At 42.8% G+C, this 26,209-nt stretch overlaps 1 protein-coding gene across 2 annotated transcripts in view; it reads left to right on the top strand.

Moving 5' to 3' along the window:
- Positions 1-26,209, top strand: part of malrd1 (MAM and LDL receptor class A domain containing 1) — a 54,201-nt gene that overhangs the window by 7,452 nt on the left and 20,540 nt on the right. For both annotated transcript variants that reach the window (XM_030397491.1, XM_030397490.1), the window contains exons 6-20: positions 861-989; positions 2,378-2,530; positions 4,888-4,993; positions 5,419-5,786; positions 5,966-6,411; positions 8,817-8,904; positions 9,488-9,667; positions 9,784-9,940; positions 12,016-12,172; positions 12,275-12,385; positions 13,701-13,914; positions 14,020-14,267; positions 15,954-16,239; positions 23,585-23,830; positions 24,672-24,829. In XM_030397491.1, the coding sequence (XP_030253351.1) occupies positions 861-989; positions 2,378-2,530; positions 4,888-4,993; positions 5,419-5,786; positions 5,966-6,411; positions 8,817-8,904; positions 9,488-9,667; positions 9,784-9,940; positions 12,016-12,172; positions 12,275-12,385; positions 13,701-13,914; positions 14,020-14,267; positions 15,954-16,239; positions 23,585-23,830; positions 24,672-24,829 (3,047 nt within the window). The remainder of the gene's footprint in view (positions 1-860; positions 990-2,377; positions 2,531-4,887; positions 4,994-5,418; positions 5,787-5,965; positions 6,412-8,816; positions 8,905-9,487; positions 9,668-9,783; positions 9,941-12,015; positions 12,173-12,274; positions 12,386-13,700; positions 13,915-14,019; positions 14,268-15,953; positions 16,240-23,584; positions 23,831-24,671; positions 24,830-26,209) is intronic.

Raw genomic sequence — 26,209 nt, 5'->3', positions numbered from 1 at the left:
ATGACACAAATGTTGTCTTTTCAAAACCATGATTGTGACTTTTATCTCCAAATTTCTACTAATATCGAAGATTTATGACTTTTTATCTAACTTTCTAGACATTTTTATCTAGAGTTATGACTTTTATGTCATAATTCTGACTTTCTTTAATCTTGTACCTTTATTTTCCCTTTACGTGGCACAAATAGGCTTCCATGTTGTGTTTGGTGCCTTCACATGTTTTGGTATCGAGTGGGCCACCGAATTATTTATTCGGATCGTCCTTTTATAAGCCTATTTTATATTCCCAGTAGTTTTGCCTGTTCAGGTCTTGTCTGGCCTTCTCTCAAGAATATCTGCCCAGCTTACATAAATTTACAAGATGTCTAATCAGTCAAATTAACTGCTTATTGCTTCACACCCCCCCCTTTTTTTTATTTTTAAAGATAGTTACTACAGAGTTATGGACTTATTCCATCGCCAGCCAAAGGCCATTTAAAAACTGCATAATTCTTCACTTAACTTTCCAATACTCGACATAAGCAGAATTAAATTTAGTTAATTTTAAGAGATGGGGTCTTGGACGTACTATTGATCAAAGAGTATCTGAACTCCATTCATTACTACACATTTGAATCTAATCTTCCATAACGGCGCTAATGTACTCCACTTTCTCTGGGAGCTCACATACATTAATCCCCTCCGCTATGACCTCCCTGAGTGCTAATGATAAACCCCCTTGATAGGACTCAGTGATAACGACTCCATATGAGGTGCGTCTACATTCTGATATCATACCTCTAGGCCTCTTGCAACTGAACGCTGTAACTCTGTGAAAAATGTTGATGTATGTATCTTTATTTTTTTTATCCCTTGGACAGAGAGCACCGTACCTCCACCTGTTTGCCCTCCGTCGCGGTTTGCCTGTGGCGGCGGGGAGTGCATCGAGGAGAGCAAAGTGTGCGACTTCACGCCACATTGTCCCCACGGGGAGGACGAGGCTGACTGCCGTAAGTGCTCTTGTTGCCAAGTAACCCATTTGAAATAATCCACATCCTTTTACGTTTGACTGAGAGCAGTTTGGTGATTTGCACTTATTTACCAGTGTTACGATGATGGTCAAAGACACTTTCGAACACTACTTTTTTCCAGTATTTACCAGAATCCCATCCAGTTTTCTGCTATTTTTAGATTCATGTTGTAAGTGTGAAATGAGAACTAGAACACAACAACTTAATTTATCCAGAGAGTGAAACCTTTATTTGAATAGTTAAGACGACAATTAAAATGTTTCATTACATGACATCCTTAGAGATTTATATCACTAACCACCAAGTTTAAATGATGGAAAAGAAGCTTGTCAGTGGTAGTAGTCTGGGTGGTAATGAATACAAAAGACTTGCTCCCATAGCTGCAGAATTAATGGAAAATAGGCCCAAAATTCAAAAGTGAATTGATTCAAGGTATTGATTGCATTGTCACTTTTCTTTTCAGTGTAATATTGAGCTTTCATAGCTGTTAGCAGTGTATGGAACTGAATTTTAAGCTCCTTGGGAGGTGTAGTTAACTCCTGCCAAGTTTTCATGTACTAAACTTGTACCTTTGACTTTTTGATCAAAGAACCAGACATTTTCTGAAGCCGTCAGCAATCTTTTGTACTTTTCATGTCCGAACAAGACATAGAAATGTGACTTAAGGCTTCTCTGGAGCTTTGATCCAATATATCCTTATACCTAAACGACGGAATAGGTTGTCTGCCAATGACTGCCAGGAAATTGCCATTTTTGTCTGATTTAGCACAAAAAAAAGCTACATAATGTTGTTTATAGTTTAGGTTAAAATAAGTATCTGATGTTAGTTACGTGAAATAAGTCACTGCTGACTTTTTGTATCATACAGGACACAAACAACAGTCTCCTGGGTGAAAGTCCTGTGAGCCCATTCCTTCATTCATGCTTTCTCCCTACACAAATTCTTCCGCACTACTCCCTGACCTGACTTCCTCCTTTGCTCCCGTCATAATTACTACGGCCACTAGAGGTCGCTGCCAATGCAAATGTAAACATTGATTGCTGTAATCGCCGTACAATCGCCCAGTGTTTGGTCGTTTCACACGATCTTCCTCAGCAGTGAGAGCATATCCATTTATATATTTGGACTGTAGACGCTCATCCATGTTGTTTTAAAAGTTGACACAAGAATCGAACCACAGGGTCCATCATCAGCTGTTCTGGAGCTTTTAAAACACACAAAAACAAATGTACTTTGTACTCATAAAAATAAATATTCCATGAGCAGACTCTATCTGCTGACGGAGATTGCTGTGTCAGCTGCTGTTTCCAAGGTCAACTTTATTTGAGTAAATTCTTAAATTCTTCTTATCTTTCTGCTCATTCAGCCTCTGAGTGTGACTTTGAGGGTGGATCTTGTGGCTGGTACGAGCTCACCCTCGGGGATGGCTTTGACTGGGTCAGGGGCTCTTCTGAGGAGGTACCACCACACTACTATGGACACCCGCCGCCTCTGGACCACACTACAAACAGCACTGAAGGTAAAGACGCATATGTTCAGTGTGCTGCCATGAGCAATATGCACCTGCCATCATTCATCACTGATATAAGAACAGAAATATGAAGAGCTGATAAGATAAGTTCACTGTGTCCAGATCGTTTCTCGGACGAGGTTTTGTTGAAGGAAAGAAAATCCTTTTTCTGTGTGTTTTCGAGAGATAAGCATTTCCTCAGCCATCTGAATAATAGAAAAGTAAATCGACATGTGCTGTACCCATTCTGCATTATAACGCCACACCATTCTCTGAAAAACACAAAACTATGCTCACACTGCAACACCATTAGTCTCCGCAACGTGTTACTGCAAATCCTGCCTCATTACATCTTTATACTCAGGCTTTCCTCTACATCTGCCCTCCGGAAAATGTTCAACTTTTTAGCATGTATTTATGGATTTAACAGGGATTCCCGTTGTACATTTACTGGATATCGGCGTGCAGTTTTTTTCGGCAACACCATCTGTTGTTTTGTCGTGTACATAGCGTGAACACGCTGTGAGGAGACGCTCTGTTGGACTCAGATTTGGAGACTGTGCAGGCGGCAGACTGAAGTCTCTGTTATGTGCAGCGTCTTCATATGTTTCCAGCTTTGTGAAACGGCACACGGTCCTGGTGGGAGCATCTGTTAGAAGATTTAGAGGAAACGATTGTGAAAGCTCAAAGATCTAGTCTGCAACGATGTGTAGGCATGTGGCGGTGCTCAAACAGGGCTTATTTGGCAGTCAGACACCGGACAGGAGCCAATAAATTATTCCAAGTCCGGCATACCACCAGCTCATTGTACAACATCAGGCAGAAGGGATTCTTGGATTCTTGCTGTTCACACCCTGCCATAGACCAGCTGTCATTTTCATTTTTAAACAGTTTTTAAACTGTCTTGATGATTACAATACCACTGCACTGCCCAGAACTTGGTGAGGGCAACTGGTGCCCCATCCTCTTGGATGCCAGTATGATAGAAACAAATGTTCAAGTTCCCTCGATGGGGCCTAATGTGCAAGAGTGATGAAATGCCCGAAGAATTTATTTTACTGAGGCATCTGTTTTTTTTGGCATTTACTTTACCATATAAGAAGTCTAACCTTAGATACAAATGTCAAACGGCAAGCTGATGAGCTAAAGCTAAAGCATAAGCTTTGAATTTACTTATTGCTTTTTCTCTCTGTCTGAAAGATCAATTTTGATGAACAAAAATCTTAATTCAGTTTTTTCAGTTTGTTCTTTCCACAAACAATATATTAAACACATGAGACGTCAGCTAAATAAAGCCATGATTGTGTAAAAACCCAGCTAGCTTAATGCCTGCTAAAGCTAACTAGCTAAGAAGATGAGCACTTGCTGCTAAATCAGATTTTGACTGTAGTGAAATTGATACAACAGGGTGTGTTAAGATGATTGCAAATTAATTTATATAGTTCTTTTAACAATAAAGAAAGTAGCCTATAGATTAGCAAAACAGCGCTAACAGTGATATAAATAGTGCTTGAGATGTTTAAAGTATTGGATATTAAACACACAATTGCGCACTTAAGTATGACATGTAGCCCACAAGTAAAAGTTAATTATACATGTATTTACAGTTTATGTTTGTATCATATTATGGGATGACCGATTGTTGACCCGGCCGATTATCAGATCCCATATTCAACATTTTTCTAGTTATTGGAATCAGTGTTATCATATTGGTGATAAAATAAATTCATTTTAAAGATTCACTACTTTGGCTCTGATACATCCTGCAATCTGCAAAGTAAGTTAATGTTAGCAAATAAATTAAGAGAGTAAAAAGTCGTATTTGCCTCCAAAATGTAGCAGGGTTGGGAATACACCGTAGCAGAAAATGTAAAAGTACTTGAGTAAATGTACTTAGTTACTTATCACTGGCTCCGTGTGTGTGGTTTGACCACAGTTTGACCAAGTTGTGTGAAATGAAACGACTCTCTTCCAATCACTGCTCGCCGAGCAGCTGTTTGCACATTTCCAGCCCGGCTGTTGTAGAAGCCTTGCCGTTGTCCTCTGACCCGTCTCATCAACAAGACACCGTTGGCATGGCGACTGCAGTCGACAGGATATGTTTTGTTTACCCCATGAATCTTAATATACTCGCTAGACATTGTCGCAAACAAAAAAAAGGGAGGTTTTGAAATTAGCCCATCTGGCAACAACAACAGTGTGCGGAGGCATTTAGTGGAGAAGTATATGAACCTCTCCAGTGTCTGTAGCAGTTTTAGCTCTCTGATTCACAGTCTGGCAGAACACGTTGTTTGCAGCGATGTGGGGGTGTGTGCTTTAAGTAGATGCTGAAAATTGCTTGAACAGTGTCTTCTCACTCACTGCAGGCCACTTCATGTTTATACTGATGAACAGCAGCAGTCTCTATCCAAACGCTGTCCTCAGAGGGCCCTGGTTCAAACAGTCATCCTCCGAGTGCACAATGACCTTCTGGTGAGTCACAAGCAGAATCTATAGATCCACCTGCAATTTCCGACAGTTTCCACTCGCTACCTCCCCTTCCTTTTTTCCTCTTCCTCAGACTGTAATTTCACCTGCCTGAGCTCTGCTCTCTCAGCATCTCTTATATCTCACAAACAACAATGGAAAGATATACATCAGAATCCCTCATGCTTTGACAGTTTTATGGGCCCTAAAAGTTAATGTCAAATGATTGATTTTGTATTTCCACAGGGTGATTGGGGGGGTTCCTGGCAGAAAAGTGCTGGAGGATATAAATTACTTTTTTTCCCCCGCAGACTAATCAAAAACCCTCATGTATTAGGCCTATATGTATAGCAAGCATATGTATTGTCACAAGATAGACGCAATCTGCTGTATACCACAAAATGCAAACAAATCTCCTTCATCTATTTCAGGCATTATAACTCAGGCATATCTGTGGGGGCGGCAAACATGTACCTTCGAGTCAAGGGAGTCGAGAACAACACTGTCATATGGAGGACTTTGTACGACCAGGGAAGGCGTTGGAACCAGGCCACCGTACAGCTGGGCCGCATCAACCAGCCATTCCAGATAGCTCTGTCTAAGATCAGCCTTGGCGTGTTTGACGGAGTCTCCGCCTTGGATGACGTCACCTTCAAGAACTGTTCGATGCCCCTGGCAGTGGCGGAGTGCCCTGCGCACACACATTTCCACTGCGTGCACACCAAGGCATGTGTGGAGCACTTGCAGCTGTGCGACCTTGTGGATGACTGCGGGGATGGATCTGATGAGGAGGGATGTTGTGAGTGTCTCTTTTGGTCACGAATGTTCGGCTCAAATCGATCATGTAAAGAGGAGCTCCACTGAACTTCTGTTTATACGTTTTGCGTACTTCTGTATATGTGAAAAAAGTATTTCATGAGTCCAGAACTTTGTTAAAATACCTCATACCTCAGATCAATCTCCTGTTGTGTCTCACAGCTCCAGAGCTGCAGTGTAACTTCGAACACGGGCTGTGTAGCTGGACACAGGAACAGAGTGGAGGAGATGTGTTCGACTGGACCCGCACCCAAGGCCCCACTCCCTCCTTCAACACCGGGCCCTGGAAGGACCACACTCTGGGAACCAGCTACGGCCACTACCTCTACATCGAGTCCTCCATGCCGCAGGAATTCAAGGACACGGCTGTGTTGCTGAGTCGAGTCTTCCAACCCACCCATCAACGCAGCAACGACCTGTCCAAGAACCAGCAGCGCTGTGCTTTCCGCTTCAATTACCACATGTTCGGCTCCCATGTGTTCCGCCTGGCAGTTTACCTCAGGACCTCAGCGACGGGCCGTGGATACATGGTGTGGGTGCGATATGGAGACCAAGGAAACATGTGGCACAGGAAGACTCTTTACCTCAGCAGCGTCAAACCTTTCCAGGTAATATAATGCTACAGGGTGCTTTACAGAAAGGGACTCACTGAGTGCACACAGACTCTTTCTGTCATCAGGTTTTTTTTCTTGCTTAGCAATGAGCAGAAAGCCAGATTATGCTTCAGACGTCCCAGTTAATTCAAGTCCTATGTATTCATTAAACCATTAAGGAGATACAGCGTTACATGTACCATCTGGCCATCCGCTTCATAACCACGTTGAAGATTTGGCGTCGAACGGTGACCATTCTTGGCGAGGGAAACAATGTTTCTGCATGCCCAACGTTTGCTAGGATACTGTAGGATAGTAAGGTTCACGTTTTTTTAAAAGGCTGGTTGTGTTTTATTTGTAAAATCTTCATCTGCAAAGTAACTACTCACTGTCAAATTAATGTAACTGATTAAAAGGGTTAGAGTGCTTCCCTTTGAACTGTAGTCGAGTAGAATTAAAATTGATCACAAAATGGAAATGTTCCAATACAAATATCTTTACGTGGTTGCGATAAAAAAAAAAAAAAGTACTTAATTACTTTCCGCCTTGGTTTTCCCTGTCTGGAAACATTAAACCCCGTGAAGCAGAGAGTCTGTATTTAAGAGTGCACCACCGTGACGCACAACGAACATCTCTTTAATAGCTCCACTGCTTGACATCGATCCCTGAAGATGGATGTTCCGTTGTCACTACTCTTGAGTGAGCATAACTTGACAGGCAGTTAAAGACTTTTCCTTCATTATGGCATTGAAAACAGGAGCTCTGTTTGTCAAGTTAATTGACTGTAGAAAGGGTCATAAGGGAACAAAAAGGAGACATTGATTAATTAAATTCTGGTTCGGGATGAGCTATTTGCTCCCACAGTGGCGTGCTGCCACAAAATGACGTGTACACATATGTATCAAAGCAAAACAACACTGTCTCAGCTTAGAACGACTCAGGAAACACACGGAGAACGCAACAATGAGCTCTGCAGCGCTAAAGCTAATTAAATTGTTTCCGAGACTCTGTGTTTGCCAAGGCGGCAAGTTGAATCGACTGATTATTGGAAAAATATTTCAAAAACGTGTTTGCTAAACTCAGCCGCCTGAATCATGCTAATGTGACATTCTAAAACCTTCGGTAAACACTCACATACTGCCTCTTCCAGATAGCGCTTCAAATAAACATTTAACAGGCTTTCTTTGCTTATTAGATGTGCCCATTCAGTGCCTGACGATTCCTACAGTCACAACATTATCAGCACAAAACATATCCTTATATTTGGGTTTTGAGTTGCCTTGTCTGAAAGCTAATATCAGACTCCCTTACTTCAATAACTCCAAATTATGTTCCGCTCCTTTGCTGTGACACAAAGTCAACAAACCCGGTGGCTGCTGACACAAGTAATCTGAAGCAATAATCCTTTAGCTAACGATCTGTTGCTTTGGAAGGAAGCAAAATACACTCAAACTGCATGAAATGGCAACAGTTAAAGGAGGTTTGAATAGCTTCAGGGACTCAAGTCATATTTCCAGTAATATACTATTCTACATGCTTGCTGACTGGCATTATAACATAGCATCAAAACAAGCTAGCAGACACACAGCTTTGGCTTTTTGAAGCTACTAGAGCTAACTGTTACCTGTTACATTAGCTATCAGTTAGCTACTTACAACAGAGATGAGGCACTGTTGACATTCAATTTGATTCATACCGTTTGGCTACCAGTCAGGTATTCAGTCTCCTCTTTCCTGCTCTGGTTTCTTTTTTCCATCTAGTTATTTAGGTTAGACATTTGAAGTTCTACACTTGTTCGCTAACTGCTAACTGAGCCAACTGACAACGCAAAAGTTAGCTGCGTACCCGTTTTGACAGTAATATTGTTGACATATCTGAATTGACACTGGATTAAAGGATTAATTGTGTTTGCTAACAAGCTGACTTAATAGATATCTAACCCTGTGGGGTCTGTAAAATAAAAAATAAAAAAACAGGCTGCATAGCGCTGTCTTTTTACTGTACAAGCAAATGTGTTAGCAGTGCGTAGACTACATAGACCTGAAATGGAGTGTTAGTGTATTTGGCTAACTCATAAGTGTAATTCCAATATTCACTTCTTTCTGCTCTGGTCTCCACCAACACCAGGGAAAATTATGTGACTCTTTAAGCTGCCACTTTCCTTAGCAGACAGCTAACTTGACAGCTAACTGGCAGTAAAAAGAATACAAGAAGTAATATTGGCGACATATCTGACCGTAGCCTCGGTCAAAACGCTATCTTTGTTTCCAAATGACCAATTTACACAAAAGCTCATTTAGCTAAAAGTACAGCCTGATTCAGTAAATCGCTGGTTAGCTAGCAGCCACTTTAGCTGGTTCTTGTACTGTCAGTCTAAACTGATATTTTATTGTGTTAACTTGCTTTTTCCCTTTTGCCAGATTTTGATTGAAGGTACAGTCGGAGATGATTTTAACGGGGACATTGCCATTGATGACCTTTCCTTTCTGGACTGCGAGCCATATGAAGGTAAATGATTAGGCCATTAAAAAAATGGACAAACTTTTAAGGTGAGTTTTATTGTTCTCCTACTTTCTTTAACCTGTTAAGCCTGAGCAGAGCCCGATTGGGCTATTTTTTGAGCACCTAAGGTAACATTGAAGTGAAATATATAGTTTGGTAAATGGCACATTTGGAGATTCTGCCAGAGTGTTCTGTACTAAAACCTCTCTAATTTTGTTCTGATTCAATTTATTAGCCTGCAGTTGGCAGAGGTAAGGCTCAGATGTGTTGCTATGGTTTGCTAGAGATTCGGAGCTGCAGCTGCATCATCCCTCAATGATATCAATTATAACATTTTCTTCTTTTTTTTCTAAATCTTTCATTTATGCTTTGTGCCAACTTAGTTTACTCGAACCCAGTGACATATATACTTATACTTACACATCTGAACAAGTATTTAAACTATTCCCTTTATTGTGATACCTTGATTATTCACGTAGACCTTGTAGTTGCAGAGATACACTCTGTTAATTAAAGAGCAGAGACAAAAAACAGAGGCTTGTTCTTCACAGGTTAATTTCAGTTTCTACCTTATCATCCTTCATTCCAGGAGAGCTCTCCACACCGAACACCACAGCCCCTACAGTGACCCCCCCAGCGCCCACAGTCCAGCCCCACAGCTGCCCTGATGGACAGTTTGTGTGTGCGGCACATGGGGAGTGTGTCGCCAACCACAAAGTGTGTGACTTCAGACGGGATTGTTCCGACGGCTCGGATGAATTAAGTTGTGGTAAAACATTTATCTCCTCTCAGAATCTCTACAAAGAAAACTTAAATTATTGCATTTTCTTTTTTCTTTTTTCCTCCCTCCTTCCAACTTCTATGTTCTCTTTCATCTTTTTCCAGCGAAGGAACAATGTGATTTCGAAGGCGGCGACACTTGTGGTTGGTTGGGCGCTTATCCCTCTCTGGTCCCGACCCACACATTTCGCTGGTCGCCTGACCAAGGGGAGAGCATTCATGATGGAGAGCAGTACCACCGTCCTGTCAACGACCACACCCTGTGAGTACCTGCAAACGACTTGCGTGACATGGCAAATATACTCTGACTAAACCCTCTCAAGCTATGAGGCCTTTGATGCTAGTGAATTAGATATCTTTTGTTTTTTTGACTGTTGGTCGAGTAAATTTCTTGGACATTATGATTTTTTTTTACATTTTACATGCAGAAAGATTTCAGCCCAGGTGACAGGATGACATGTTAGCAGTTGATGTCTTCTGCTAACCACAGGTTCAAATGAATGTGTACATGTCATAGGCTATGTACCATATTGACATTCGTACGAAATGGTCAACGTTCAAGGTTTACTACCTGACCGTGGTCACGGTGGTGGAAGTATCGCAGTTCAACTCTGCATCTCAACATTTGTAAGTGTCAAACCAGTGGATATTTTTGAGGAGACATCGGACAATTTCCATCCGTGTTACGTTTTTTGACGACGACTTTGGCTATCTGCAGCCATAACGAGGCATTGGGGCATCTTCAGCTGTGTGTTGCGATCAAAACAGTTATTCTAGCCAAAATATGAGGTTTTCTTAACCCTAACCAAGATGTTTCTGAGCCTTAACCTAACCAGACAGCAGAGAAAGACTGAAGAGAAACATTGATAATTGAACTAAGAGGAATGTCATTCTTTTACTTTTCTGTGGTTTTGCAGAAACGTACTTTGCCGACATCTAGCCTGTTGATTATGTTGAAAGATTAATGACAAAATGACTCAAATTTGATCACCTCAACATATAAAAATCATGCATTTGTCACAAAAATGCTCACAAATATAGAGGAGATTAAGAGAGTACATAACGGGGATGACATTTCGAGAAGAAGTAGAAAATAGAAAATCATATAAAATTAGTGAAGGTCAGTTTTTTATTCTCTCTTTTATGCACTTTTATCTTTACTCCACTGAAAGCCACGACATTTGGAGAAAAAAAACTACCGTGAGCTGAGCGAACCTGGCTCATGCGTAGCAGAAAGTGACCTCATTGTCCTTATCTGTGTTTTATTGAGTGGACAGTGAGAGCAGAAAATGGCAGTGCACTTTGACCACTATATTTCAGTAATTTCCCCTCCTCGGCCAGCACCACAGACACTATCTTTCTTTCATCACCTCTGCCTGAAACTCTCCTTCCTCACGCCCGCAGCAGCCTTGACTGGCTCTCAATCGATAAGGCCGGCAGAATGAAATGGAGAAGGGAAGCTGTTACTTATTTCACCCCAAGTGGAGCCACACCTCTTATGGGAATTTAATACAGCAGGAGCAGAGAGGAGCTGGAGCAGATAGAGTCACGGGGGCTGAGAGTGCGAGGATACGGATGAGGTCTGGAAGAGCAATTTCAGCAGCACTCGTGTTATTGTTGGTGGGCGGTTTTTGTGATTGGCAGTTTACAGAGCACAGACATGATGAGTATCAACAAGGGGAGGATGAACTGGCACAGAAATAATAGTAATAAAGCCTTTTTTTAATCACAATGATGACCCCTTGATCTAAATTGCAATCTTTTCTTCTCAATTTTGAAATGACGTTTTGACAAAAGCCGGAGATAAACAACTTTAGCACTGTGTGAATTATTGTTATTACCGTGGTTACAACCTTATTTGTTCCGTCTAGCCCAAATGTATGTGAAGTCAGGGAATTGCTTTAAAAGAACTTAATGCTCAGTCAAACTTACCCTGAATAAACAACGGTAACAACACTAGTTTGGAAGCCAATCATTGATCTTACATGAAACTTTCACAAGTGTGAACATGCACTGAGAATGGACCTTACAGTGAAAGTTGCAAAATTGTATTATATACATTTTAAAACATGTGTGGAAAGCGTGCAAGATGTGTTCAACTTGATAAAATTCATTAAAAAAGGAATGTGCTGCAAAAACTGAGTAGAATAAGGTGTTGCACCATCAAAGCGGTCACTGTCTGGAGGCCTTGTTTAGACAGTCATGTTTCAGAAAGGGTCACTTATGTACAAGAAAGACAGTCCAGTGATCCAATAATGATGCAAACCCTCAGTTATCGCTAAAAGTCACCGCTGGGGGACATAATGATGGTCTTGATCTGTACTTTCTGTCTGACAGGGGCAGTCCTGAGGGTTGGTACATGTACGCGGACAGTTCAAACGGTGGCTACGGTCAAACCACTGACCTCCAGACACCCGTCATCTCGTCCACCGGGCCACAGTGCACTCTGGTCTTCTGGTACTACATGAGCGGCTTTACAGTCGGATCGCTGCAGGTAGGAAGATTTAAGAAAACTGTCCCCTGAGGAAGGGTAACATCTCTGTCAAACGTTTTCTGTCACCAAACTCATATCTGTTGTTTTCACGGTGATTTGTAGGTGCTTTTGAAACACGGAAATGTCTCTCGTGAGGTTTGGTCTCAGAGCGGTAACCAAGGCAACAAATGGAGGCGAGGAGAAGTGTTTTTGGGGTTGTCAAACAACTTTCAGGTCTGTAAATTGCTTTGTTTTTTATCACTGAGAAATACTTTCAAATATGTTATATAACCAGATTCAGTGCAATGAAACGGCTCATATCACACCTTTTTGTGTAGTCGGTGACGCTCCAGCAAATGTGATGTTCTTGAACGTTATTAGCTCCCCACAAAACTTTCACTCAGTTTCCTAAGTTCGATTCTGTGTTTTTCCAAACTTCATCTTTTAAGATACCTTTTTCTACAATGTCCAAATAACTCATCATATTACTCAGGACGAGATCTATATTAATATATCTTTCAGATTTTTAAAGACAGTGTTTGTTCATTGATGACATGACAGTGACAATTATATATCTTAGTTAGCTGCTGAATGTATGTGTCCAGTCCAGTTTACTTTGTGTGGTTCTGTTGAAGGACCTGAGTTACTTGTTCCATTGCTAATGACTGACTTTGTTATCACCTGATTATCACATGCTAAGAAAGATTTAATCTGTTGCTGAGATACTTTTTTAATAACCAAAATTAAAACAACTTCTTTAACGAGTTAGGATTGACGTATCAAGAAGCATAAAACATTTTACGGTGCTTATTATGACTCGTTTTATAATCAGGGAACCACCTGCTGCTTTTATCGGCAGAATTATCTCCAGAAGTATCTGAGACGAAGACAATCACTGCAGCGTGAACAGCAAACGTACTTTTCTCAACTTTCAAATGTGTCTCTTAGGTGTTGGGATGTGCCTGAGTTAACTTTTGACATGATGTTCGCTTTTTCAGAGATGTGTGATTCAGATTATTGACATTGAGTTTGAGTGAAGGACAGCCTCTCAGACGACCAAACACGTCAATGTAATTGGCCTAATATTAGTCACGGCAGGCTAAATTGGACACGCAGACTTGGTCAATGACGAATTGATTGAGTCTAATTCAATCTAATGAGTCTTGTGAGTGTGACAGTTATCAGAGCTGCAATCCCTTCATGGTGTCTGGCTGCTGAGACTGTTCCAGGTCAGCGTGACCACTCAGAGGCAGAGATCAAGTGTCAGCCCTGATGGCTTGAGAGCAGTCGTCCCTTTGACTAAATACCACGGCCTTTAGACATTTTCATTAACCTTTGTCAGAGCAGACAGACTCAGATCAGCAGCTGAAGTGCTCTTTTCCCTCTCTTCCTCCACTTCATCAACCGACTGCCCCAAGACTAGCATCACTCATCACAGCTCTTTGCTTTAGTGCCTGTCTGATGATATTAAGCATCAACTGGCGTCTAAAGCTGTGATTATGTTTATATGACAGACAGGATAAAGAGCGGGTTTGTTGTTTTCTGTCAGGTGGTGTTCAGGGCGAAGCGAGGCATCAGCTACATGGGCGACTTGGTGATCGATGATGTCAGCTTCCTGCACTGCTCCCCTCCTCTTCCTTCAGACCAGCCGTGCACACCTGAGCAGTACGCCTGCGCTAACGGCTACTGCATCCCTCAGGATAACCTGTGTGACTTCATCAACCACTGCGGGGACAGCTCTGACGAGGACCCCTACATCTGCAGTGAGGCCTCCTCTAATGTGTGACCGATGACACCCTAAAGGAAGATTAATTCTCAGATAATTGGATAGCCTGGATTGATTTTCTTTTTTTATTGCTGTCTTTCAGAGGGCTTCAGCATGCGCTGCAGTTTCGAGTTTGACCTCTGTTCCTGGCGTCAGAGCCGACAGGATGATGTTGATTGGCTGATAAAAGCGGGCAGCACTCCGACAGTTGGCGCAGGGCCATCGAATGATCACACCCTGAGGGACCCCTCGGGGCACTACCTCTACCTGGAGAGCTCCTTCCCACAGGCAGCCGGAGACACCGCCCGCATCACAGGACCTTTACTGAGTCGCAGGAGCTCGCAGTGCAAGGTGAGGTGGAGGTTGAGCAGGTGCAGGGGGAGGGAGTCAGGGAGGAATTGAACAAAGCTTCATTCCTCAAAGTGGAACATGTATTAGCATAATACCACTGTTTTACATATGATTTTAGGAACAAAATCAATATATTGACAGTTTATCTTTGCAGTGATGCTCCCCTGAGAACAAAGGTCATTTTACAGGCTCAGCATTGACTATATGGACTAAAGTTAACAGATACCACGAAACAGTAAAACCTGAAAAACTGCAAAAAGCCAGAGACCATGGAATTAAAGACACTAAAATATGTAATAAAAATTCAGCTCTTCTCTAGCTTCCCTTACGTGAATGCTGAAATGTATTTGGCAAATCTAATTTGAAAGCGTCCTGCAGTTTTTTCCATCTCAACAAAAAACTATGTTTCAATCTGTCTCTCTCATGACGTATTTTAACTACAGGTACATGCTGAAGATACGTCTTATGTCTAATTGATATTCATATTTTATATCATATATCTGTAAAGCCTGATCACACCTCAATTTAAGACCAACCAGGTTGGCACAGGCACAACTGCTAATTGCACAATACGGTCGCTGGGCATGAAAATGACGACTGTGGAGCCTTTAAAGTTTTATCCTGACCCTTTTGGAAATACAGTTCTTGACTTTATTCCAAAGAGTTAGAGGAGAAATACGATACCACTTTAATGTACATCTGCTAAAAATTACGCTACAACCAGGAGGAGTTTAGCTTAGCTTAACATTCTGGCACATGGTGCCCCATTTTTTCCTCTCTTTATGCTAAGCTAAGCTAATCTAAGCAGCTCCTGGTTGTCACTTCCAGTTTAGTGGACTGAAACGTGAGTGATGCCAATTGTCTCATTTGACAGTTTGCAGTAATTACATTATTAAAAACTCTTTCAGATATGGGCGTTTAAAATGTGACCGTCTCTGACTCAGCAGTGCACGTACTTACCTTTGCAAATGAAAACTGAACTTTGTGTGTGTGCTTGACAGTTTGTAGTGTGTGTGTGTGTGTGTGTGTGTGTGTGTGTGTGTGTGTGTGTGTGTGTGCAGCTGTCAGCCCGATGCTCTCCCAGGATGGATGTCTTGATTGACTGTGCGGTTTGCTCCATGTCGTCTCTGTCTTATCCCACTCCTGACCTGTCAATCAATCATGCAGTCAGCAAGAAGTACCAATTAAACTGAAGGGAGGGCTGTGCAGGGGGGAAGAGAGGGAGGGAGACAAGGATGTAGGATGCAGTCTCCCTCCTGAGATGGAGGGTGTTGTTGTGCCGCTGCAGCTCGTGAACAGGCCTCCATTTGGAGAGAAAACACATAAAACCGTAGCACCGCCTCAGTGTGGGGAAGATGGAAGGAGACAATTTCTCTCCAAGCTTTAATAAAGAAGAGGAGTGAAAGGAAAAAGTGCATTGATCTTGTGACAAGATTCCAACTTAATTACCTTTGTGTGCACATACTTTTGGTCTTCTTTTTGGTTTCATATTCTGCCCCGAGGAGAAATGCTTATTCAGGAGAAAGGAGAAGTGGAAAAACTTAATGGAAAAGAAAGCAGTTGCAGCCAAAGAAGACATTGTATTTCTGTGTGGTATTATGTGGAATGTTTCCAGTGCAGGACAATTTAGAAAAATCACACCTCTACACAATTCCAAAATTGTTTTGCTATACGTCCTTGGTCCAGATGCGTTTCTACCTCCACATGTCCGGAGACGGCATCGGGACCCTCAATGTGTTCCGGAAAAGCAAAGGAAGCCTTCATCGCCTTCTGAACGTGACGGGAGATCAGGGCAACTACTGGCAGATAAAGGAGATCCCGCTGAGCGACACCGGGGACTTTGAGGTCATGTTTGAGGGCAAGGTGGGCCGAAGTCCAAAGGGTGACATCTGCCTGGATGACATCACTTTCTCTCCAGGGTGTCTGCTTGCCTCCTCCGCTGGAGTAGAGGACACTCCTCCACCTCCTGCAGGTACTCTCCTTTTTCTCCTTTGTTATTTATGTGCTAAGCTTGTGTATTTTTTCTTTCTCTGGTCTGACTTTGTCCCCCTCCTCCTACCTGACCCCCCGTGTACTCACAACAAGAACAAAGTGAAGAATTGCTTTTGTTGTTACTTCCTGGGACAAATATCTTTGGTATTAATATCACGACTCTTATCCATCACATTATATCCAAATGTGATTTACTATAATCCTCCTCTCGGTTTCAAATGCCTCTACCAGTCAAGTGGAACAAAATGTCACTTTGTCAAGCTCGATTTATGCATCTGCGTTGTATCGATGTCGGAGCCTCCTCAGAAATGTGATTGCATGTCACAGTGATGCGGGTTAAACGACTGTAATTGGTCCGCCTGGATGAATCTTATTTTCCAACATGTCCTTGCGTGCTTAGCAGTGGTGCTGGTAACGGGGATTGTGAGCTGTAGTTTCCCCAGTGAACACACCACACTCATCGACTGTTGCCTGCTGTTGGGTTATGCTTCTCCTCCGGAGCCTCTTTTTGTTGCTGGAGTGTCTCTGGGCGAGAGAGATCGTACAGGCTGCCCCTCAAAGAGCAGCCCGGTGTACTGAAACCAAGTCGTTCAAGCCGGGTTTGTATGGATCTGCGGTCTTCCCTGCGGACAGGCAGTCCACTATCTCTATCCCAGTGGATGGATGGGTTGCCAATGAAGTTGGCTCAGCCATGTATGCTGTTTTGTAATAAAATTAGTGACCTCTGCAACGGTGCTACCCAAAGTTGGCCATTTATAAGGTTCGATCTGACCTGCCATTGCCTCTGGGTAGGGCCTGTAAAATGTTCTTATTAGGACCCATAATTAGATGGATGAATCTAATGGTCCATCTAATGCTGATCTAGGACCATCAATCCCATGCTGATGATCCTGGATCAACTTAAACAAATCATCTAAGATCAAACGTGGACAAGATGGACATTGTATTATGACCCTCACTACTCCTCACGCCAATCAGAGGCAGAGTCGGTTTTTCGCTGAACACAGCTGTTCCATCAACACTGTGATCATGCACCAGAGCATTATTTAAGTGCTCATAGAACCTGGGATTACTGTGCATAACCAACGTGTCGCTGTGGCCTTGTTTTGCTGTGAGAATTGTTTGGGCAGCGGAAAAGCGTGTGACACGTGCCAGAAACGTGGGAGTTGGCAACCCTGCCTTAGTGACCTTTTTCTAAGGGTTTTCTTTCCTCCCTTGTCATCAGGAAGCTGGATCAGAAACTGTTGTTGACTCTGCCAATGAGGCGCACTGACACGCCTCTGACAGCTTCAATACAATATTATTATAAGTCCCAAATTTCACAGTGGTAGTTAAGTCCAGCAGACAAAGAGGGAGGTTTAACAAGGCACTGTCCTTGTGAAACAAGAGCTACAGTAAAAACCCTGGCTCTTAATAAACCTCCAGTGAATGTCTTTCGAAGACTGGAGCTCTGATGAAGGCCTGGGCGTAGCTGGAACATATTGGTTCTATTATTGCGCTTGAAAGAAGTAGCTGGGACTGCAGTCTTCTTCTTGCCTTCAGTAAAACCTGCAACTGTTTCCCCTCAGGGGCTGATCTCCTGTGTGAGAATATTTCAAAATGACTGACAGGGCGAAAATGAGCTTGGCTGTCCCAAGCGCCAAATTAGATTATTTCCCTGACTTTAGAGAGATATTGCTGTACTAAAATGTAGATAATTGCACTTTTGATGACTTCCAGTGTAATAGTGTGCTGATATGAGCAATCCGAGTATTATTGGCTGCTGGTATATTAAACCTCGTCTTCATTTGGAGGATAACATTTAGAAAGTTTTAGAAAGTGAGTCAATATTTATAAAGAAAACAAGATTAAATTCAGCTGGCCTTTACCGTAGGGCATGACCAAAACCTGCATCAGATCGTTCACATCTGTCGAAAATGTACAATTTATATGAGTGTTAAACTATTTTAATCCTCAATTTCCCACAAAGGACGATTTTATTAATGTAAAAAGTTATGAAATTAAGATTTTGTCCAAAACAATAATCATATTCTGTGTTTTTCACATCTGAGCTGCTCATTTTCATCCTGTTCCCGCCAGGATAATATTGAGATATGATGGAAAAGCACAATCAATATGCAGTATTTTTGGAACGTGAAGCAAACATTAGGAACATTTTCTGATAACTCCTGAAGAAAACACTTCAATACAGCGTTTGTCACTGTCCGCCTGAGCCTGACTAAAGCCCCATCATTATCTTTATCTCATACTTGGGAACTATTCATCTGTTAGATGAGGCTGTGCATCCCTTTCTTTTTTTTACGAGTGAACCCCTTTAAGAGGCGAGAGAAAAGAACAAGAGCTGATTTATTGCTGGTGTTACTGTGGCTATAATTGGCCTATTAAATTTATTGCCTTTCACTTGTATTGGATACTGGTGAGACGGGAGACTTTCTGGATTGTCTGTGCTCATGGAGGGATGAAACTGTGAAGCTGTGAGGCCCCTTCATCACTCTCCTTGTCATTTTGAGATGGAGGCTTCTCCTCAGTAGCAGTAACGTGATGTGTCGTGAAGAGTTTTCTTACGGACGTGTCTTTCTTTAATTTTCTTTCTATCACTGTCTCCGTGCATCTGTCAATACTCGTGCTCGCAGCTAACAGCTCGACTCCCACAGGGTCAGGCTGCTGATCGGCCACTAAAGAGCTGTAAAGCAGTTCGGCCTCGCTGAGATGCAACGTAGCTCTGTGCGCTAATATTGCTTCCATTTTAAGGCTGTTACATTTAGCATCTCACCAACAGTTTATCATCCGACGCTCACGGGGTCTGCGCGCTGCCTCCACCAATGCTCGAGTGTTATTTCTGTCCACAGCTGCATGTTGGAACCGAAGGCTGCCAGAACAAGTTGTTCTAATGCATTTTCTCACAAAGCTTTAGTGGTATTGAGCCATGCAGATGTCTCTATTTTTCATTTTTAAGCGATGCCCTTATAATAAAATAATGTTTTAATTTTATGACTTATCCCACCCAGATGAGACTGAATCTGACCTGGGGAAAGGCATCAAGAATAACTCTAATAATCATACAGAAATATCCAAACTCTCAACAAAATTTGGACTGTTCATAATCAGTTAAAACTTCCTTGTAGTATGTTTAAATATTACATTCAGTATTATTAATAGATGTTGTCCAATGATTGAAAAATGTGCGTATAATTTGCTTTTGATGCCAGTTTTGTTTCATGCATTTAGCTACAACCCTGTCCAGACTGACTCAAATTGAGTGCACCAGCACAAAGACGCTTATATGAATATGTAAACTGTAAACAATTAGCTGAAGCTAAGGAGCTGGCAGCATCTGTCGTAAGGATTCAGGTGTGTAGAGCTACTAGGCTGAGAAAAAAACACAGAAAACATAATGCCGAGTTGAAAGGGCAGAAGAAGTGTTTTTTTTTTTGTTTTTTTTTTTCAAAACATGACAGTAACTCTTTCAGAACAGGTAGAAGCCGAGCAAATAAAGCTGGATGGAAATAAAAAGGGCAGCAGGTCTGGACAATAGAGACAGAGAGGAGTGTTTCTTCGAGGTTAAGACAGGGAGCGACACCGCTGCCCTGACGGTGAATTGAAGATCATCTGCCATTAAAACGGGCCGAGATGAAGAGTCTTAGCTGCTGCAGGCTGCAGAGAATGTGCAGTAATACAGATCAGACCAAAGACAGCAGGAAATGTAATTATATACTGAACCCCCTCAGGGCTATTTTCCTCCAGTGCCTCATTCTATAGCACATTATATGATGGAGTGGTGGAGCATGTGGGGTTTTTTTTGTTTTGTTTTATGCCCGGGCATTTTATATTGGATTTAACAAGACATCGTAGGCCAATACCTGCAACATGGGCTCAGCACATTCCGACACTAGTATGTACTGTATGTGTGTGTGCCAGCTGCACAGAACTGAAAAATAACATCCAGCAATCTTTTAAGACACAGCCGAGTCCCAATTTAACATCTTTCCATTCCCTGCTGGAGCACTGTCAGACGTTATTAAATGGGCTCTTTACCTTATAAATAATGAACGTGATGAGAGAACTGGGGAGCCGAGTCGAGCTCATGACGATCATTAATAAAGGCTTCAAATGGCAAAGTAAGTTTTTCACTCCACCAGAAAACTGTCTTGTTCCTTCTTCTTTTCATGTCTGAAGAAAGCCGTCGGCTTTATGAACTTCATATCACCCGTACAATCTGTTGATATGTGAGGTCAAAGTTAAAGGAGCAATATGTAAGAACTGGCCACCTGTTGAAGTCATACTCTAAAGCTGGCAGCATATCACCAGACTACCCTCTAACTGCTGCTAACTGTAGCTGCTGTTACGTAGTTAGCCCAGTGAGCTGTGTAGCTAGCAGTCCTGTGGGTTCACACAGCAGGAACAGCAGCATTCAACTGCTAGTGCTAGCTGGTTAGCATGCTAACTTCAGCAGATGTCTCTGAATTATGATGCAAAGAAATCAAAACTGATATTTCTTTATATTTCTGTTTATAATTTTAGTCAGTTATAGATTGTTTTAACGTAAAATTCGTACACAACGCACCATTAAATGTGGCTTTGTGCTGCACAGCGTTGTGTCGAGGGGTGTTTCTAATTTTTTGTCCTTCCCATCTACTTACATGAAATAGGCTAGGTTATTAGAAAGACCTCCGATTATAATGCAATTATTACAAGTCCTTTTCCCGGTTATCAGTATCATTTTGTCTGATTGTCGCTAAAATGATTGATTCAATTTGCCTCTGATGCAGCACATTTTCTCTGTCTGCAGTCACCATCAGAGCCCTTGATTAAAAAACACATCGATCAATCCTTGCTCACTATAACCCCAGTGCTGAAACAGGTAACATCACTTAGATAGTTAAAAAAAAAATCTTGTACCTAATAAAGAGGCCACTCAGTGTATATACGAATGACAAAAAGGCATTACTCTAACAGATACATGAAGCCAGCACTCCTACTAGTCTTCTTCTCTGTCCTCCTCTTATCATCCGTGGTCTCTGGTCTCATAAATTCAATTTAATCTTCAATTTGACTGCTGTGAATTTGACATGATCTGATCACAAGGCACTTTCTGTGTATGAGGTCGACTTATCAGACATGCCGTAAGAGAAATGTGGTTTCGATGCCATCACTGTAAATGGAATATTATGCAACGGAGGCATATGAAGATGAACACATGCTGCTTATGGCACGAATGCTGTCATTATCATTGGAGAAGAAAACGAGTGTTTCTGAGTCAGAGCAGCGGACCTCTAGACCATCACAGCCCACGGTGTCTTTCGACCATCCAACCTGACTGGCTGGACCGACCCAGGGGGGAGGAGAGTCAGAATAAAAGCCACGTTAATCCGAGTTGGTTTAAGGCTGCTTTCGGCTAATGTGCGGTCAAAAGGAAGAGGAAACTGACAAAGTGGGCTGGCCGAACAATGTGAAGTCAGAGACTGATTTCTCTGATTCAACACCTTGGATGAAGCTGTTGCCCTTGATGGTTAAACCGTGTTCTGAGCTGACAGAATGCAGGACTGCAGCGGGGCGAGAAGACGTGGACTCTGTGTTTGTAACGTTGATGCTCGGCGCTCAAACACTGTCAAAGTTGATGGACAGTGTCTCCCCCGATGTGGAACTTTTGAGATAAAGATGCCGACCACATTATTACCATCCTGTTGAGCTGTTTACATTCACCCTGAGGCAGATTAGTTTACAAACATTAATTTTGTTGTGCCAACCTGTGTTGTAGAATAATGAATAAATGACCTTGTACCTCGAAGAAGAGGAGGTGAGGTGCAGCAGGAAAACAGCAAAGCTTCAGTTTCATTTATGGATGATTAAAAGAAAATAGAAGCAAGTCTGATAAAACCTGTTAATGAAATAGAAACATGTCAAATCTTAGAAAAAAGGCAACATAATGGAATACAGGATAACTTGCTTTACTTTATCTGTCAGACTTTTAATTACAGAAGTTGTAATGTGGAGCTGTATCCTTGCACCAGGGGGCAGTATGTTACCCAGGGTGGCTGACATACTGTACAAGTACAGTGTGGGACCCTGGTGTGAAGGTCACATTACAGACAGCAATGCAAAGCCCCGAATTACCCATGTAACAAGATATGTCGAGGAATTAATGAGGACTAATGAATGAGTCTACACTCACACAGTAGCAGCTGAAGAACTGCATACGTAAAGGGATATAATTAGCCTCTTTCATCCACGTACAGCTTCGGGACCTGCTCCCATCAGGTGGCGCGGCAGCCGGGCTTCACAGTCGGGAGCCGTGGCTTCCTGGCTTCCTATGTGCCTTTGTTGGGACACGTTGCTTCTGGTCCTGTGCATCTGAAGAGGAACAAAGGATTAGGAGGGACTTATACCCCTTTCTCTCTTTTACTTACAGGGACCACCCCTCCTCATCATGCCTCATCTCCCTCTCTAACGCTCCCCAAAGCTGAGCACTGACCCTGCTGGAATGCCTGGCGCCCAAAAAGAAGCAGATTCCAGCCCCCCTCCAGCACCGCCACCCATTATACACTGATTTGGGCTTATAGCCCCATGCGCCTTTGTCCTCTTAAGCCTCTTAAAGAGACCCTGATGCTACATGCAGATGGTCTCCCCACTCTTGAGTTGACTTCTTATGATCTGAAACTAATAGTGACCTCTTTGGTGCTGTTAAATCCAGCGAAGCACACAGTAGATGCTCTGCGGAAAAAAAAAACAGTATCTATTGCAATTTCTAAGCCTTAAAGGAATAGTTTGACAGTTCTGGAACGATGCTTATTTGCTCTGTTGCAGACACTAAAGGAAGAAGATACCTCTCGCACTTTGTTTGTCAGAAGCTACCAGTTCAGTTTTACGTTAAATGTCATATAACGTTCACCTGAAAGGATTATGAGCTGACTGCCATGTCGGGAGGTGGAGGGGATACTGGTAGAGGTACAGCTGGAAAGGCTGCCGGTCAAGATGATGTTTCAACATTTGTTAGTGTGAAACCACTGGAAATTTTTTAAGAGACGTCAACACAGATGCCACGAAATGTCACGACATTTTCCAGCTGCGTTAATGCCAACAAAACCAGGTATTTTAAGCCAAAACATGACCTTTTCCGAACCCTAAGTGGTTGTTATGCCTCAGCTTAACCAGATTATGCAGTAACCGCACCGTCAAAACACAAAATTAAAAAATTGAAACTGAGAAGCAAAGTTGCAACATAAAGAAATGATTTCTTTATGTTATCCCTGCAAAACGTGTCGGGATGTCTGGAAACAAACAGGAGGAGTTAGAGTGATATTTAATGTGTGTGTCTTATTTTCCAGGCTCCTGTCCTTCAGGCTTCCTGCCTTGTGAAAACGGCCGGTGTTTCACTCCGGGGCAGAGCTGCGACTTCACAGATGACTGTGGCGATGGCACTGATGAAAGGGATTGTGGCACTTCCTGCTCCTTTGAGAGCGGTTGCTGTGGCTGGAAGAGCTCTCGGGCGGATAATTTTGATTGGACGCTGGGGACTGGATCTATTAAAAGCATAAGGCCTCCGTATGATCACACGCTGATGGATGAAACTGGTATGTGACAGTCCACTAAGTCGTAAAAGCGCTGTTAACTCAAGGTTTCTCATTAAAAGGCACGCTCCGCACTGTTCTAGCCTCCTTTTTGAGTTTCCATTGTATAATTGAACATTTTGAACAGGTGCGCCTTCTCTCGTGGCTGGTTTTGTATAATCAGAAACTGAGCTGCCTTTAAAATGGCCACCTGTGAAACCCGAAATGCTGCGGTAGCTCTCCACAATGTTTAATTCATGCTTTAGCCACTTCAGTAGCAAAATCAATGAGCTACTTCTCAGGGTGTGAATGTACAGCAGGTGAGCCTTCAGGTGATTGATGCAGGACTCTCCGGGCTGTGAGCCCATTATGGAATGCGCTTGGTGCGAGGCGATACACATTAATAAATAAACACATGTGGACATTTACATACAAAAGGCTCTAACGGAGCATCTGAAAGTTGTAATCCTTAAGACTCCTTCTTGTTCCATTGCTCACCTGCAAAAACTAAAAAATGATCCGCTGAAGAACTTGCTTTAACTGTTAGTTATAACCGCTCTGATGGCACGCACAGTCTTTTGAGTTAAAGGCACAGTATGTAATTTGTCTCAAACAAAACAAAACAAAACAAAAGACATAAGTAGTGTGGGATCATGGAGGTTGACGTCATTATTGATGAGCCACCACCAGTGTCGATGAAAGTCAGAAGTTACTCCATGACCCCTCGCCCACCGAACCTCGCAGCCACCGACCAATTACACCAAGGTCATGAGCAGCGTGGTTCGGTGGGCGAGGGGTCGCGCTTGCTTTTTGCCTCCTCGCTGCTCCTCTCCTCCATCACGCCCATTCTGTCTCCTCTCCTCAGGTCACTTTGTCTATCTGGAAGCGACCCCGGTTGGACTCAAAGGCGACAAAGCTCATCTGAGGAGCTCCGTCTTGAAAGAGTCGAGCGCCATCTGCAAGCTTTCTTTCTGGTACTACATTTCCCACATGGCCACAGGAACAATCCGCCTGCTGATCAAGGTATACCATCTCTAACTATTTGCTATGATAAGAGATGATGATGATGAACCCCTCTGCCGCTCTCTACCGAGAGAGAGATGTGCTCGCTCTCATTTAGAAATGAAGCCTGATTATGTTAAATCATGTTAATGTAGACAGTAATCTCGTCATGTTAGCGCTGCAGTCTGTTGGTCTCTGTAATTTGGTAAAAAGGGAGGTGAGGATGTCAATCACTCTGTCGTGCTTTTGATCGATGAGGGGCGGAGGTGAGCGATGGCGGTCGCAGTCACCCCTCGGCCCACAGAGACCCCACCCCACCATGTGGGGCATACACCAGCGCTGCCAGTCCTCAAGGCTTCTTGCTTGTTAGGCACTCAGCCATCGAGTTTGTGCATGCATGGTTGACTTTGAGGGATTAAGATTTCCTGCCCGCAGCTTTGCTAGCATTGAAATTCTGCTGTGATTTACTCTGCCTCCATCCTGTGGTCTGTGTGCTCTCGTTCAACTCTGTCGGGTACGACACAAGGTCAAGGTGCTTGGGTAGATTAATTTCTTCGGAAGGTGTGTGATCGCGCAGATTTCTTTTCTCCGAAAAATGCAGAGCACTTGCGGGCGATTGTTAGCGCGTCCTTGTGTGCGCCGCAGAAGCTGTTTTATGCCTTTTGGAAAAACAGGTCAGCGAGTTATCATGTAAATTTCACAAACAGCAAGAGGTAATGTCCCACCTCGCGCAATTTGCATATCATTACTCTCACAGAAATGACACTGATACCGTTTGAGGCTGCAGCGGGCAAAATTTAAAAGGCAACAGAGTTCATGTGGGGACTGTTTTTAGGAGAGACAATCTGACTCATTCAGTAGCTAAAACCTCCATCAGCACCTTAAACTAAATCATGACGTAAAGGGTAAGTCTGTAATTTTCTTACTTTCAACAAATGCAATGAAGAGACCAAAACCAGTTAGTGCAGTTCAAAGTGGTCTACAGGTGATTGATAGACCAGCATAGTTTAGATACGGAGTCCGCGAATGTAAACGACTGTCTTCCTGCACAACACAGGAGTTCACCAGAGCCCCTTTCGTAGACTTTTCCTGTGAATGTTCATCCATGTCGCGCCTCACATACGGCTCACATACCTGTGGATGTAGATGCACATGAATTTAAGTACTCTTCCTCCTTGCTGTTCTATTGATTTCACGTTCGAGCCTGGAGCGGACAGGATTGCGCCGCTCTTAGAAATTCAAATCGCAGGATTTTGCCCAGTCTCTCAGTCAGCCCCACTGGCTATTTGATTGATTGTGTGACTCCGTGAGAGGCGGCGGATGATGAATGCATGCGGACTGTTTTACATGGAAAATGTAAAGTTTGGCCTTTTAAAGGAAGGTGAGCTATCGACATGAAAA

This window comes from Sparus aurata, chromosome 19, assembly GCF_900880675.1.
Source record: "Sparus aurata chromosome 19, fSpaAur1.1, whole genome shotgun sequence".
Classification (NCBI taxonomy): Eukaryota; Metazoa; Chordata; class Actinopteri; order Spariformes; family Sparidae; genus Sparus; species Sparus aurata.
Note: the sequence above shows the minus strand (reverse complement) of the source record. Positions and strands in the feature narration are given on the sequence as shown.